This window comes from Equus przewalskii, chromosome 15 (assembly GCF_037783145.1).
Source record: "Equus przewalskii isolate Varuska chromosome 15, EquPr2, whole genome shotgun sequence".
Classification (NCBI taxonomy): domain Eukaryota; kingdom Metazoa; phylum Chordata; class Mammalia; order Perissodactyla; family Equidae; genus Equus; species Equus przewalskii.
This window is the reverse complement of record NC_091845.1, coordinates 39,322,927-39,338,584: the sequence shown is the minus strand read 5'-3', so window position 1 is coordinate 39,338,584 and position 15,658 is coordinate 39,322,927. Positions and strand designations below refer to the sequence as shown.

Sequence of the window (15,658 nt, the reverse complement as noted above, 5' to 3'; positions counted from 1 at the left end):
AAACTCAATGTCATACAAAGAACAAAAAGAATTTTCAAGGCATTGCACTAAAGAGGACCTTGCAACTTCATCATTAGGGCCATCAAGAGAAAAGGACCAAAATTAAACACATACTCAACATTCAAGAAGACAGTTTGGTAAGAAATGCAATTTAAAAGTCAACTTTTAAATATTATAATGAACACAAATACTAAGTAAAGGTCTCCATTTCCACCACAAGAAATTTGAGACTTGTCCCTTCAACAGGCATTTACTGTCTGTCAGGTGCAGGTGCCATGCGGGGTCCCGGGGAACATGGCAGACAGAGCCCCCCTTATCCGTTTTTTTCCTTTATTTTCTCTTTATTCGAGATTGCCGAGTTTCAAGAGTTTTAATAGGCATTCTAGAGACATATGCTGATGAATACATTTCTTAGGTATTTCCAGAGAACTGGTACATGTGGCTGCAATAAAAAGATCCATGAACATATTCATCATACTTTTTGCTGTTGGGCAATCAAAGGGGAAAATTAAGGTATCAGATAAATAATTTCAACAAAGGTGGGGACAACTCCAAAAGGTGATGCAAAGTAATAGGGGAAGAAAACATTTAAAATATAAAGTTTGGGGCCAGCCCGGTGGTACAGCGGTTAGGTTTGCATGTTCCACTTCGGGGCCTGGGGTTCACCAGTTCAGATCGTGGGTGCAGACCTCCGTACTGCTTGTCAAACCATGCTGAGGTGGCATCCTACATATAAAGTAGAGGAAGATGGGCATGGATGTTAGCGTAGGGCCAGTCTTCCTCAGCAAAAAGAAGAGGATTGGCAGCAGATTGTTAGCTCAGGGCTAATCTTCCTCAAAAAAGAAATAAATAAAAGGGACCAGCCACATGGCCAAGTGGTTAGGTTTGTGCACTCCACTTCGGTGGCCCAGGCTTGTGCCAGTTCGGATCCTGGGTGCGGACATGGCACTGCTCATCAGGCCACACTGAGGTGGCGTCCCACATGCCACAACTAGAAGGACCTACAACTAAAAATATGCAACTATGTACCGGGGGACTTTGGGAAGAAAAAGTAAAAAATAAAATCTTTAAAATAAATAAATAAATAAAAATAATAAAAGATAAAGTTTACATACTTAGGGAAATATCAGTAGAAATGGAAACTCCAAGGAAAGGAGAATGTTCAACATAAGAATCCTCTCTTTCAAGGAGAGTCTGCCTTGGGGGTGTTCACAAGGAAGGACAAGTTGGGCCCAGGACCATACAGCACAGTTTCCTCTTAGGCTACAGCAACAGCACAGCATGGATGAGGATGTGACACGGATCCCCATCAGCACCACTCTGAAACAGCCAGCTTGCATGAGACTGCAAGCCCCAGCTCTCACAGCCATTCCTTTCCCAACCAGCTCACTTGACTCCTGAGACAGTGGCACTACCCCTTTTATACCCAGGTAAGCCTGGCCCACTCCCAGACTGGCAAGAGAAACCCTGCCCTGCCTGCTGCCTCTCCAAGAGGGACACAACCAAAATTAGCCTCAACCCCACTGTGAACAAACAGAGCCCCAGCACTATATGAACTCTGTCCCTGGCTGTGCCACTGGGCTGCCAGTTACCTGGACAATCTCAGGAACCTTCTGATAATGCAGTCGGAATTAAAATGCCATGAACTGTCTACCACAGGATGAGAAAAGAAAGCAGGGTCCACTGAAAGCAGCTACCCAAGGTCACTCAGAGAATCAGCAGGAGACAGCCACCAAAGGCCTAACAAGGAGCCATGGTAGTAAAGAGGTTAAAAGTGTAGTCATGTGTCGCTTAACCACAGGTACTTTCTGAGGAATGCGTTATTAAGCAATTTCGTTGTTGTATGAACATTATAGAGTGTACTCAAACAAACCTAGATCGTATAGCCCACTCTACACCTAAGCTGTATGGTACTAATCTTACGGGACCACAGTTGTACATGCAGTCTGCCACTGATCAAAATGTTACGCAGTACATGACTGTATTTCAACATCAAACAGGGTTTGAAGTCTCTGCACCAAGACTCGCTTATAGGATTCAAAAGAAGGCAGTAGAGACTGATAGATGGAATGTCTAAGAAGCTAGCCTAATTATAACAACAGCAAATACTTACACGGTGTTATTATTAATTGAGCATCTATTATGTGCCAGGTATTTTAACCAAGTTATCTCACTAAATTGTAACCTCAACTCTGAAGCAGATGTCATCGTCTCATTGTGCAGATGGTTCAACCAAGGTTCAGAGATGAAGTGACTTGTTCAATTCTACTGTACTCCTTGAGCTGGGAATCACAATGAACCTAATTTCCAGAGTGCTGAAGACCCACAGGTCTCCCAGGGTCTGCTCAGAGATTACCATTCCCACTCTGACATCTCTGCTTGTGGGACCTGTGCATAAAATACACTCCTGTTCATCCCTAGTTGGAGGAGAACATGATATTCTGGGCAAGAATAAGATATGACTATAATAAATACTCAACCTAAAATACCAACAATTTGGAATGTCTGTTGATGACAGAGCTTTGTAGTTATTATTTTTAATGTTAATTCTCACTTTCCAAGACTGCATGTTGTTGAAATCTGGGCATTTGGATTTGCAATTGAAAATTTACAGTACTAACTTGGAGGACATTTATAGTTTCATAGGAATAAGGCCACCAAGTCACTTAAGCCCCAAAAAGAAGAGTGATAGCTGCAATGCAGGTAAGACACGGGTCACGGGTGAGCCTGCGAGCAGCTGGCCACAGGAAGATGGTGAGGGCTCTGGGTTTCCTGCAACAAACCTAACTTACTGCTTTTCGACTGTGGCTCTCTTCACTCCCACACCAGGAGCTGTCTAGAGTTAGCCACTACCTGTAGCTTCCTGGGTATAAAGAAAGAAATGCCCAAGAGAATGCGTCTCTGCCTTCTGACTGGCTGACCAGAACGCCTGCCCTCCCCAGGGGTGGTGCCACACCACAGTGATGGGTAAGGGCAAAGATAACAGCTCTGCCGATAGAAGCCAGGTCACGGAGGCAGTCAAGTACTAGATAAGCACCCACTTTGCAAACCCCACAGATAAGAATCAAATCCTGACTCTGCCTCATGACCTTGGGCAAGTCACTCAGTCCCGCTAGGCTCAGTCTGCCTGAGGTGAAAATCAGTCTACATGTCTAAGAAGATTCCACGAGGGGTCCAAGTTGGACAACAGGCACTGGCACGGTGGAATGGCGCAGACAGGGCTCGCAGGTCTGCTCTCCAGGCAGAGCCCCCAACCCAGCCTCAGAGCCTCCCTCTCCCCTGTGTAGAAAACCTTTGGAAGAAGAGGGAGGTCAGGAGGGATTTGGTCAGTCACAGCCCCATAGCATGACAAGCGCTCACCTTCACAGCTGCCCCTGGAGCCATTGCAGGCCCCCGGCTCCAAGGGCAAGCCACCAGACTCATCAGGCAAAGGCTGTTTTATATAGCGGCTTGAAAAAAAGAAAGAAAAATTGTTTGTTAGTTGTAACATTTATGTATTTTTCTCCACTACTTAGCTAGAAGTAGTTCATAATTTATATATTCAGCTATATAAAAAGCAACTTATGTAAATAAAAGGGCTTAAAAATCAAGTGATGGTGCAATATTTCAAGAAATTGAGAGGAACCTAAGACATAAGATATCTAACTACCAAGTCACTGAAGACTCTGAGAAAGTGTATTTCAAGTCTTCTATAGATATCAAGTGGCACCATCACTTTAGAAAACATTTCCCAATAACATTAATTACCAGCTTCAAAATGATAATGGAGTACTTCAGAAATCGTATTCAAATACAAAATGCCACAAAGCACTAGACTCCCTAAAGCAGCTGACTGAAAGGAGTGACAGACATGATTCCAGAGACCACAGGAGGCTTAGGTGCCTAGTGTCATGATGCTTAAGATGTGTCAGGGGCCGGCCCAGTGGCACAGCGGTTAAGTGCGCACGTTCTACTTTGGTGGCCCGGGGTTCGCTGGTTCGGATCCCAGGTGCAGACATGGCACCGCTTGGCAAAAGCCATGCTCTGGTAGGTGTCCCATGTATGGAGTAGAGGACGATGGGCATGGATGTTAGCTCAGGGCCAGTCTTCCTCAGCAAAAAGAGGAGGATTGGCAGTAGTTAGCTCAGGGCTAATCTTCCTTAAAAAAAAAAAAATGATGTGCCAGACGCCCTGTCCCAACAGCACCTGCCTTGGCCCTCCCGGGGGCTGGCACAATTGCATTTCCAACAGAAGCGAGCACAAAGGATCAACACAGGCACTCTGCACGGGAGAGTCACTACTATTACTGGGCCTGTATTGATTTTAAATAACAAGCAAATCACATTCCTGCCACCAACCTGATGCGCTCACAAACAGCCTCGTACAAAGATTCGAAGGTTAGCTTGTGCCGGGGGACAGAAATCAGCAGTGGCTGCCCATACAACACTGCCCCAGAGGAAGTACTCGATGTTCTGGACTTCCTCTCTCTGAAGTAGACTGGAAGTGTGACACATTCTGAGCTGTCCGAGGATGTGCTGCATGTCTCATACCTGTGTCAATCACAAAAGAGGGCGCCTTCAGCAGCTGGTCCCTGTCAGCAATAGAGATCTGAGCTACAGCCACATGGTGGCCAGGACTATGGTTACTGGGACAGAGCATAGTTTAGCACAAAAGGTAGATAAACCATTTCCAAGATGATTCTAGAGGCTGGGTCAGGAATCCCAAGGAGGGTCACGGTCAGCACAACGTGAACCTATACAACCCGGGACTTGGGGCAAACATGATCCTCCTTCCCCCAACCATGACCTCAAACTCTGTGGTCCTTAAACTGAGACTCAACACAGACGACAGCTGTCATCTGGACCATCAATCAAGACACAAAGGCACACAGGGTGACCCAGCCACCAAGTTCATTTTTTGTCACCAAGGAGCTCAACTTTTAAAAAGGCATTCTCAGTGCCTTGCCCTATAATAAAACCAAATATTGTACAAAGCGTACACCTGGAATATTAGTCAAAGACTCTATTTCCAATGAGGAAGCAAATTTATAAAACTAATTGCCATTTTTGTTCAAAAACATTGAAGTAAAAGAATGATATTTAATTTTTCTTTAAATCAGAGATAACTAAAGAAACTGCTAATTACAAATCAATGATTTTGAAAAATATGTCTTACTTAGTGAATACATGGGATTGAGGAGATTTATAGATGTTTTATCCTGGAACAGATGTTACCAAAATTGCTGGCAACCGACTTGTAGTCTTTCCCTCTTCCTATAGGGGGAGACACAAACTTACTGATTCAATTTTCGAAAACTAAACACAAACACACACACATCCCTCCCCAGATGCTTGGCAAACAGTCCTGACTGTAGTACATGCAGGAGGCATTCTAAGAAAAACTCACAAAGATGTCCAAGGTGTGCTCTAGGGTCAGGACCCTGTGGTCTAGCATAAAGGTCAAGAACCAGGCCTTGGAGTGATGCTGGCCCAGCTTCCAGGTCTATCGTTGCCACCTTCTGGCTGCTGTGACTGGGCCAAGAGCCTAACTTGAGTCTTGTTTACTCAACAGACAACGGGATTACCCACCTTACAGGGTAGTGGTGAGAATTAAGTAACTTAGCACAATGTACCACATGCTCAAAAAGTATTAGATGCTGCTATTGTGTTTTTGTAAGACAATTATCAATTCATTTTTTTATTGAGGTATAACTGACATATAACATTATATTAGTTTCAGGTGTACAACATAATGATTTGATACTTGTATATACTGCAAAATGATCACCACAATAATTCTAGTTAACACCCATCACCATAGATAGTTACCAAAAAAATTTTTCCTCTTGTGAAGAGGACTTTTACAACCTACTCTCTCAGTAAATCAATTCATCTTTAAAACAATTTGCTTTCCTGCTGGTTGGCCCTCTGAAGACTCCTTCATTGGTGGTGGTTTGCCAAGCTCCGCACAGGGCAACGCCCCAGTTCTTCTCAGCTCAGGTATGTGCAAACATTAGTTTCCAGAGTTGAGGGAGACTGTGTTAAGGACTTGGGGTCAGAAAAGGACATGAAAGCTGCCTTTCCCGTGCCCTAGCTCTGCAGCCCCAGTATAAGCCTTGGTGCTCTCCATCTGTAAAGTGAGGGAAGATGGCTGTGAACGGGGAGGCAGCCTATGCAAGGGTGAAGAGAACCAGGATCTTGGACGTGGTCAAGTACTATTTCTTTTAAAGTGACCTAGAAGTTAGAGGCCCAAAAATGTAAAGGGAAGAAAATGCCTCCTTTGTGTGCTGCATTCCTCAGCCAAAAACAAAAACCAAAACAAAATCCTAAAAACCTCTCAGCAGAGGCAAGCTTCTAAGTGAGGACGAATGAGAGAGACAGCATGGATGTGGTCCACATTCAAGCTTCCCTGAGCAAGTGGCTATCTAGAAGCAAAGGCAAGCTCACATCCACTCTGCCCCACCTGGAAGAGGGGGACACACACAATTACACAGAGTAGCCTTGAGGCAAGAGGACTCGGGAGAGGCCAAAGAGACCAACTGGAGTTGAAGTGAAAAAACTGAGTCTTAGAGATTGTAGAATGTTAGAGCTGAAAAAGGCTGTTTAAATCAACCCTCCCTGTCATTCTGAGATGGCACCTGCTTGAGGAGCCACTGCCTGTGGCACGGAGAAAGGACGAGACCCTTCCTGTACCATGTCCCTTTTCCTGTCTTCCTGTGGCCCCCGACAAAGCTGTGACTCTTCCTGAGAAAGGCATTTCTGACAGCACGACCACCTGTAGGACGACTGAATAGGCCTTCTTAACAGGGAGCAACTGTTGACAAAAGGCTGTGACCATCCTGAGCAGTTATCTAGAACATCTAGCTCTAAAGTGGCAGTACATGCTTCACTGAGGACAGCCCACAATTCCCTGAACACCCATCTCTTGCACCCAGGGGTCAGGGTAAATCCACATGAGCACCGACTACCATAACTTCTGCTATAGAGACACGAACAAGGTAAAGCCTCTAGAATGTTTCCTTTGACCCTGCAGCAAAAACTGCTGAGTACTCACACGAAAATGTCATCCCGAGGCATGATGTGGTTTAAACCTTCATCCATTTGGAAAATTTTGTGGAATCGGTGATTATACACATCTGTGACCACCATCTAAGAATGTACAGTAACAGAAAGATTACAGGATGGATAAGAGCACCTCTGCTAAAAACCCAGGAACAAATGAAAAAAATATGGAGCTGGAACACTGCCTCCAGAGAAACCACCATACACCCAGCCCCAGAGCTCAGGGGCCAAGGTCCAAGGGGGAGCAGCATGGCTGCCACCAGCAGAGGATATGCTGGTAACATCTGTACTGAGGTTTACAATGGGATCTGCCCTCGAATGGTGGGGAGTGAATGCTGACCAGAGACTGGCAGTCACCCAGAAGCCTCTGGGGTGTTCCCCAGGGCTGGAAGTCTCTAAGCCAACCTCAGCACATAGCAGAACAGAACAGACCAAACCTCAATCACCACAACCACCTGAAACCAGCAGGGGTGCAAGAGGAGTGGAGAGGAGCAAGGGCACTGACCAGGGCTGGGCAGGAGGATGGGTCCTTGTGCCAGGGGCGGTCTTCAGTTTCCTCACCTCACACAGGGCTAGGCTCAGCAGAAAGCCCAGCATGAGCAGTTGTTTTTCGTTTTTTGTTTTTTTTTAAGATTGGCACCTGATCTAACAACTGTTGCCAATCTTTTTTTCTTTTTTTTTCTGCTTTATCTCCCCAAATCCCTCTGGTACATAGTTGTATATTCTAGTTGTGGGTTAGCAGTTATTTTTAAATACAGATTTCTCTCAAGAACATCACAGTGTCACTCCACAGACTTATGGAGTTTAGGGCAGGAAAGAATTTCCAGCTTCTCATACTACAGAAGAGGTCGTGTAGGAAGGGGCAGCAAAGCTGAGAGCAGAGCCCAAATCCTGGCCTTCTGACCATGGCCAGTGTGACCTCAATGGAGGAAAGACAGTGTTCTCCAGGGCTGGAAGGGACAGTTTCAGCCACACTGTGCACAGCGAGTGAGGGCCAGGAGGTCTGAGGCATCCAGATATAATCACATTTGTGCTGGCCAATACTAACTACCCCCCAAAAGTGGATACAAGGTTGAAAACAAACTCCAAAGGACTATGAAGTACTCCCCAGTACATTAAGCACCACGGACCACCCGCCTTACGTTCTCTGCAGCAATGCCAGACAGCCTGGAGAGAGCCTCGCACAGGTCAGACACGGCCCCCATCAGCGGCACAATCACGCGATACTGTAAAAGAGAGATGAGAGGGGTGATGAGAGTGCTGCAGAAAGGGTAGGAGATGAGCTGGGAGGACCAGGCATCATGGAGGGCAGCGATGCCCTTCCAGAAACAGTGTATGGTGAAGTCAAGGCCCAGATGAGTGGCCAGAAGAGCAAACAGACAAATCTGTATCAGCACCTGCCTCTATTCAGGCAGCAGCACAGGAGCTAGGCCATCTCTTTCTCTCCTAAACATTGTTTTATTTTATTCTTAACTTGTTGGAGCCATTCACTACTTCCTTTAATGAATTGTTTAAGTTATACAAATTGTCACCTAGTCCTATCTATCATCTTTCTTTGGAGATGAAGAAACTAAAGCCAGAAGACTAAGCACTAAGACTTGCTGGTCACACCTCTCATCTGGCCTTTTGTTCTGGCAGGTTCTCCTACCTGATTTAGGGGTAAACCTGACCAAGGAAAGTACTTTGCTTCTGGTTCCCCAATATTCAAATTCAAGGACTACCTAGTGGATCAGCCAGGTTACTTTAGTTGCGTGAATGGAGCATGGGGAAAAAAAGTGACAGAGAAACCCAGATGACCCTCATAATACGCCTTTTCTTTTTTTTTAAGATTTTATTATTTATTTATTTATCTTAAAGATTTTACTTTTCCTTTTTTTCTCCCCAAGTCCCGCGGTACATAGCTGTGTATTTTTAGTTGTGGGTCCTTCCAGTTGTGGCATGTGGGACGCTGCCTCAGCACGGCTTAATGAGCGGTGCCACGTCCGTGCCCAGGATTTGAACTGGTGAAACTCTGGGCCGCCAAAGCGGAGTGCGCGAACTTAACCTCTCGGCCACGGGGCCAGTCCCTAATATGCCTTGAATGATACAGGATTACACAAAGGCCAAGGGCACACACTCAGGCAAGCACCAAAGGGATTCAGAGGTAGCTGACGGAGTTTCTGATGCAGCAGATGGAAATAGTGCCACTCTGGGTATGGAGACCACTCACAACGAGGGGTACCATGAGAATGCCAACTCTCTTACCTGGGTAGGTCTACAGCGAGGGTCAGCAGGAACGAGGAAGACCTCCATAACTCGATCTTTCTTCAAGGGCAGTGGGAGAGTTAGATAGCAAAATGGGTCAAAAGTCACAGAAACTTTAGCACATTCTGGGCAAACCAAAGTAGATTTGAAGAGACCATGGAATGTGTCCACAATCACAGAGTCATTCCTCAACCTGTGATTCTCCCAGGCTTCCTTTGCCACCACCTGGAAGAAAGGAGAAGGGATAAATAAGACATGCTTAACACCTCTCAGTCCTTTAAGCCTGCATCCCGAATGATTCACAGCAAAATGTGAAATGGACTATAAGGCAAGGCGGTCTGTGCAGCCAAGAGCTTGGTCCAGGCCAGCCAGGGCTAGGACTGTTCTTAGCATACCATACTCACACCGCATGCCAGTTCTACACCTAATCCCATACTTAACAAAGTGTGGATGTAGAATCTATGGGGAACAAGGTGTCCGTGTGTCCTCTGATGGGAGACAGATGCACTGAGAGCACCAAGGGCACATGGACCTGACCAGGGCAAGAACGGCCTCCTATATGGTTTCTGATGATCCAAAGTCCCTTCAGTGAGGTTGTAATTTATATTATAGTTTAGCTAACTCATGGTTTTACCTTTAAGATGTAAATTCTACTTTAAAGTATGATATTGATCACCCCAATATGATAAGGTAACAAATACTAAATTCCCTCTTCATAGATCATAAAATCAAAGCAAAAAAGTGTAAGTGCCCTAATAATATTAATAAACTATTTTAATAATCATAGATGAATTTTAATGAGTATAATAATCCCAAGGGACCACATTACAGGTACTTCACAGTTTTCAGGGTGCCCTAGTCTCTGGTTAACCAATGAAATTATACTGAACAAAGTGACAGTAACTTGAAGAAGCCCAAGAGAGAGCATTAGGAGTAACTAGAGTTATCCCCTTTTAGACCTGGAATGCATTTCTCTACCAAGGCATGTGCTCACATCACCAACAACAGCGAGAGGCAACCAGAGCCCAACACTCAAAGATCAGAAGGATGTCCCTGCAACTCTCAACTGGAGGCAGCTTCTTTGGAATACTATTGTTCAAAAATCTTCAGTATCATACCGCATCTGGCCGCCCATTGGCATCCTTCAGCTCCAGGTAGGGCTTCTTCTTCACTCGGTTCAGATCTTCGTGCAACCCATCTAGAAGAAAGGCTAACAGCTCCTGAGAGTCTTGTTGCTGATAGCCAGAAAACTGAGGGGCAAAACGTCCCACTTGGGTCTACAACAAAAGCAACCACATCAGATGGCATAAGATATAAAGAACCAGTGAAGTCAGATGGGAAACTATCATCAAAAATAGTTTTGCAGTGTCAGCTGAGACAGTGAGGGAGCACATCACTGGGTTGAGTAGCCCAAATAACTCCTCAAGGGCCTAAAGGAGACCAGTAGTTCTCACCAGAGAGAGGGCTCATATCTGAAAGCCAGAACAACAGGAACCTGGGCCAGCCACTACCTTAAGAGAAGGGTGTACGGTGGCACCCTGAGTAGCCACACCTCCTCAGTACTGACAAGAATCCCTCTCTGACCACCTTCTTTTGTTCAGTCTCCCTAAGAACTTTACAAATGGCACCTGCAACAGCCAGAGGAATCCTCCTCTACCTAACAGCCCTCCTATCCTTAAGTAAGTGTCTGTCTTGTACTGCACTACACCAGTGATCCGCAGAGTGGAGTCCAAACTAGTGGCATCAGCATCACTTCTGAACATGTTAGAAATGCACATTCTCAGGGCCCACTCCAGACTTCCAGAATCAGAAACTCAGGGATGGTCCAACAGTCTGTTTTCACAAGCCCTCCAAGAGATTCTGCTGCATTCTAAAGTTGGAGAACTACTGCTCTACACTTGTGTTGTCCAATACCATAGCTCTTAACCACAGGGGGGCTATTTAGGTTTAAATTAATTACATACAATTAAAAATTCAGTTTCTTGTTCACTCTAACCACATTTCAAGTGGCTAGTGGCTACCATACCAGACTGCAGAGGGAGAACATGTCCATCGTTGAAGAAGCTCTACACTACCCCTAATCTTCCTAAATACTGTCTGCCAATTATTTATTTACATTAGCTGGAGCCCAATGTGTCGTCACCCAATCCCAGTCTCTCATGACTTTGTATGTGAATAGTAACTTACATACATTTCCCAGAGATTAATGCGGCCATGGATATGGAAAGAATTAATTTTCAATTTTAATAAGCCATCTAAGATTTTAATTTTCTCATTGAGCTAAGGTGCTATTTTTTTTCCTCTTTGGATCAAAAACATGCATATCTTTTCTACCATGTGCTTCATGAAGGCTCCTTGAATCACAGTGGTGCACGCTAAATAGAATTTCCAGATTTTAACATATGGAAGTAAGGCACTTCCCCCTCAGCAGGAAAAAACATTGAGGGCAATGGAAAGCCTCAGTTGCTCCAAGTGCTCGTTGCAGTTCCCCCATCTCCTCCTCAGTCTTCCTAGCTGAGGGACCCAAGTGAGAACTGCCCCTCACACCACCTTCCAAGAAATTCAACCCAATTCTTGACTTAGGGGACCCAACTCAAACCACAGTGGGTACAGGTTCTAGGCTCAGAGAACCTGGGAGTACTCTTTGATGACACTGGAAATTAAATTGAATTTTTCTGGTCTGGCTTATCATGCTGACCATTTAAAGACTGCCACCACGAATACAGCACTCTGAGCAACCAGTTTACAAATGACTTCTGAAGTATCCCCAGCCAAGGCAGGGTGGCCCTGAGTCACTTAAGATAAGTGTGTGATGAACGACTAAACAACAAAAAGAAGGATATAATCATGTGGTACTTTTAGTCTCAGATCCCATCTTAACCCCAAAATACAGGTGAAAGAATGCCTCATTACAACACTAAACAACTCTCCCCAAAACGGGAAGAAAGTATATATATCAAATCAACCTACTTTGAACATGCGAGGTGCCACATGAGCATCCCTTCCAGACCACATCTGCTTAATGAGCTCTGCATAGGCTTCTGCAATTTCCCCTTTCATTCCCAGAGGGTTGTCTCTGTTGATTTCGGCCTCATACTCATCTTTGAGAAAGTAGTCAGTCAGTGGTGCAGTGTTGCTCAAACACTGAAAGAGAACACGATGAGAACTCATACCTCTTCTAGAGAGCACACAAAGACACAAGATAAACCAAGTTCTAAAGGGCCAATGAGGGTCAACTGAACCAAATGAAGTACTCAGCAGATTCTCTGAAAGTCTCACAACAATAAGGCACAGCCTCCCAGAAGCCCAAGTTGGTGGCCAATCTTGTGGCTAAGTTCCCAAGGAATGGTCTTGGAGGAGCTCACAATCACTGCCTAAGAACTGTCTCTGAAACAAGCTACCTGAGGGCAAAAGCTGTGTACCCGAAGTGGCTGACACACGATGATTTTCTCTTCAATGGAAGATAATTTTAAGAAAACTTTTTTCATTAGAATTGATTGGGGGGCTGGCCCATGGCCGAGTGGTTAAGTTCCTGTGCTCTGCTTCAGCGGCCCAGGGTTTCGCTAGTTCGAATCCTGGGCATGGATACGGCACCACTCATCAGGCCACACTGAGGTGGCATCCCACATAGCACAACTAGAAGGACCCACAACCAAAAGTATACAACTATGTACCAGGGGGCTTTGGGGGAAAAACGAAAAATAAAATCTTTAAAAAGAAAAAAAAAAGAATTGATTGGGACATTCCACTGTTTCATGAGAAGACAAACTATAAATAAGCTGAAGGCAAAATGTTTTACTAGAGCCAAAACATTATGGGGGAAAAAAATCAGGATAATAAGGTGGCAGAAAAAAACAATAAATGATATCACTGTACATGTGAATAATAATTTTAACTCTTCAAATTAAAAAATGAAGGCGGGTATTGAATTTTATCAAATGCTTTTTCTATATCTATTAAGATGATCATATGGTTTTCTCCTTTATTCTGTTACCATGGTAATGACACTGATTAATTCTTCATGTCAAAACAACCTAGCTCTCCTGGCACAAACCCCACCTGTGTTACCACTTTTATTTAGATATCATTGAATTTGATTTGCTAAAATCTTATTTATATTATTTGTGTCTATAGGTATGAAATATAATAGTCTAAAATCTTCCTGAAAGAGTTTGTATGATTGGTGTCACTTCTGCCTTATAACTTTGAATACATTCACCAATAAAGCCATTCAGAACAAGAATCTTCTTTGTTGTAAGGCTTTTAATTATCGAATCAATATCTTTAACAAATACAAGACTACTAAGATTTTCTCTTTCTTCCTATATAATTTTGATAAATTGTGCTTTTTCAAAGCATCTTGTCCAAAACTTGTCATCTAAATTGTCTAATTTAATGGCATAAAGTTGTTCTACTATCATCTAATAATCTTTTTAATGCCTATAGGATCTATAGTAATGTTCCTTTTTCATTCCTGGCATTAGTCCTTGATATCGTCTCTCTCTACTTCCTGATTGGTTTCCATAAGAGTTTATTAATTTTATTAGTTCTTTTCAAGGAAACAGATTTGGTTGTACTGTAAACGTGCTTTGTATTTCATTAATTTCTGTTCTAATCTCTATTATTTCCCTCCTTCTACTTCCTTTGGGTTTTATTTGTTCTTTTCCTAGCATCATGAGACAGAAACTTAAATCATGGAATTTAACCTTTCTTTTTTTCCTAATATTTACATCTAGAACTACAGACCTCCTCACCAATTATTATCTTCATTTGACATCTGAGGAGAATTGAGTGTACAAAGAGATGAGAAAACCTCCCCATGAAAAGCCAAATCTAAAGTCTCTTTTCTTTAGTTCTAGGCTTATTCCCACCTCACCACAGTGGAGAAAAATAATATCCAAACCCAAGAGTTACCTAATTTTTTAATAAATCTTTTTATCTTTTCGCTTATATTCCAAGAAACTTCAAAATTAGTATGTAAGTCTTGAGAGGACAAAAACCTATGTTTGATTTGCTCACCACTGAGTCCCCATGTATGGTAAAGAATTTGGCCTTCTCCAAACAGAAGGTCTGGATTTGCCCTTGGCTTCTGGAAAGTATTCTTTTGACTCTTGGAATGTTATCCCTGATAGAAGTATCTCTTTGCCTGGGGGCCTTCAGTCATACTGAAAAGTCTAACACTGTGATTTAGGGCGGGGGCTGGCCACACTCACATAGTCTTAAGGTGAGAACTAGCAGCTTCAAAAAGACTAACAGTGTAACTTAGGGTAGGGGAATTGGGTAACATGGTATCAATCTGCCTGGAGACTGACTGTAACCATCTGGGCAATTAATCAAGCCAAGAAATAAATCCCCAATAAAAATTCTGGACAACAAAGCTTGAGTGAGTTTTCATGGTCAGCAACACTCCATGCCTAATGTTACACATCAATGCCAAAAGAGTGACGCATCTTGACTTCACAGGGAGAGGACAACAGAAGCCCTGCACTGGGGACCCTCCTGGACTCTGCCCTATCTACTTTTTTCCCTTAAAGATTGGCACCTGAGCTAACATCTGTTGCCAATCTTTTTCTTCTTCTTCTTCTTCTTCTTCTTCTTCTCCCCAAAGCCCCCCCGTACATAGTTGTATATTCTAGTTCTGGGTCCTTCTGGTTGTGCTATGTGGGACGCTGCCTCAGCATAGCCTGAAGAGCACTGCCAGGTCTGTGCCCAGGATCCAAAGAGGTGAAACTCTGGACCACTGAAGCAGAGCGTGAGAACTTAACTACTCAGCCAAGGGGCTGGCGCCTATTTACTTCTTCCCTCGGCTAATTCTAATGTGTATCCTTTCCCTATAATAAACCATAACTGTGAGTCTAATAGTTTTAAGTGACTCACGACTTAAAGTGAGTCCTTCTAGCAAATTATCAAAACTGAAGGTGGTCTTGGGGACCCCCAAACTTGCAGTTGGTGTCAGAAGTTAAGGCAGTTGTGGGGACTGCGCCCTCCTAACTCTGTAGCTGGACCCTAACTCTAGCCCATAGCCATCACAGTACTGTCACACAGTATGTGTCCAATAAATATTTGATGAATGAATAAATAAGGTTTCAAAGGGAGGATTTTAGAATTTTCTCCAGTCGAGGACATAAGGTGAGACAACTGTCATTGGTGAAAAGATGGTCAACCTTAACCTAGGCATAATTTAGCTTGGCACCAGCTGCTGTGAGTTCTCATCTCATCAGAGATTAACCAGGCAAGCACTCCAATACTTTCTGGGAGCGTCATTCACTAATGGTCAACAAAATTCAAAACGTTTTTACTACAAAACCAAACCTAGAACTGATTAAGAAGAGATTTTGGGGCCACAAACACTGATGAGGCCACTCTGTAGTAAT

General features: G+C 43.9%; 1 protein-coding gene across 16 annotated transcripts in view; it reads right to left on the bottom strand.

The window, feature by feature from the left end:
• USP4 (ubiquitin specific peptidase 4) overlaps nucleotides 1-15,658 on the bottom strand; it is a 42,757-nt gene that overhangs the window by 8,099 nt on the left and 19,000 nt on the right. For 11 of the 16 annotated variants that reach the window (XR_011526980.1, XR_011526981.1, XR_011526986.1 and 8 more), the window contains 7 exons: nucleotides 12,255-12,428; nucleotides 10,403-10,561; nucleotides 9,285-9,509; nucleotides 8,183-8,266; nucleotides 7,033-7,127; nucleotides 4,338-4,529; nucleotides 3,361-3,449 (listed from right to left, as the gene is read on the bottom strand). Coding sequence is in view for 8 of the 16 variants with exons in the window: in XM_008523963.2 (XP_008522185.1) it covers nucleotides 3,361-3,449; nucleotides 4,338-4,529; nucleotides 7,033-7,127; nucleotides 8,183-8,266; nucleotides 9,285-9,509; nucleotides 10,403-10,561; nucleotides 12,255-12,428 (1,018 nt within the window). In the remaining 8 variants the exon portion in view is untranslated. Of the gene's footprint in view, nucleotides 1-3,360; nucleotides 3,450-4,337; nucleotides 4,530-5,154; nucleotides 5,253-7,032; nucleotides 7,128-8,182; nucleotides 8,267-9,284; nucleotides 9,510-10,402; nucleotides 10,562-12,254; nucleotides 12,429-15,658 lie in introns of all 16 variants that reach the window. The other 5 variants (XR_011526982.1, XR_011526987.1, XR_011526984.1 and 2 more) reach the window with 1 other exon arrangement.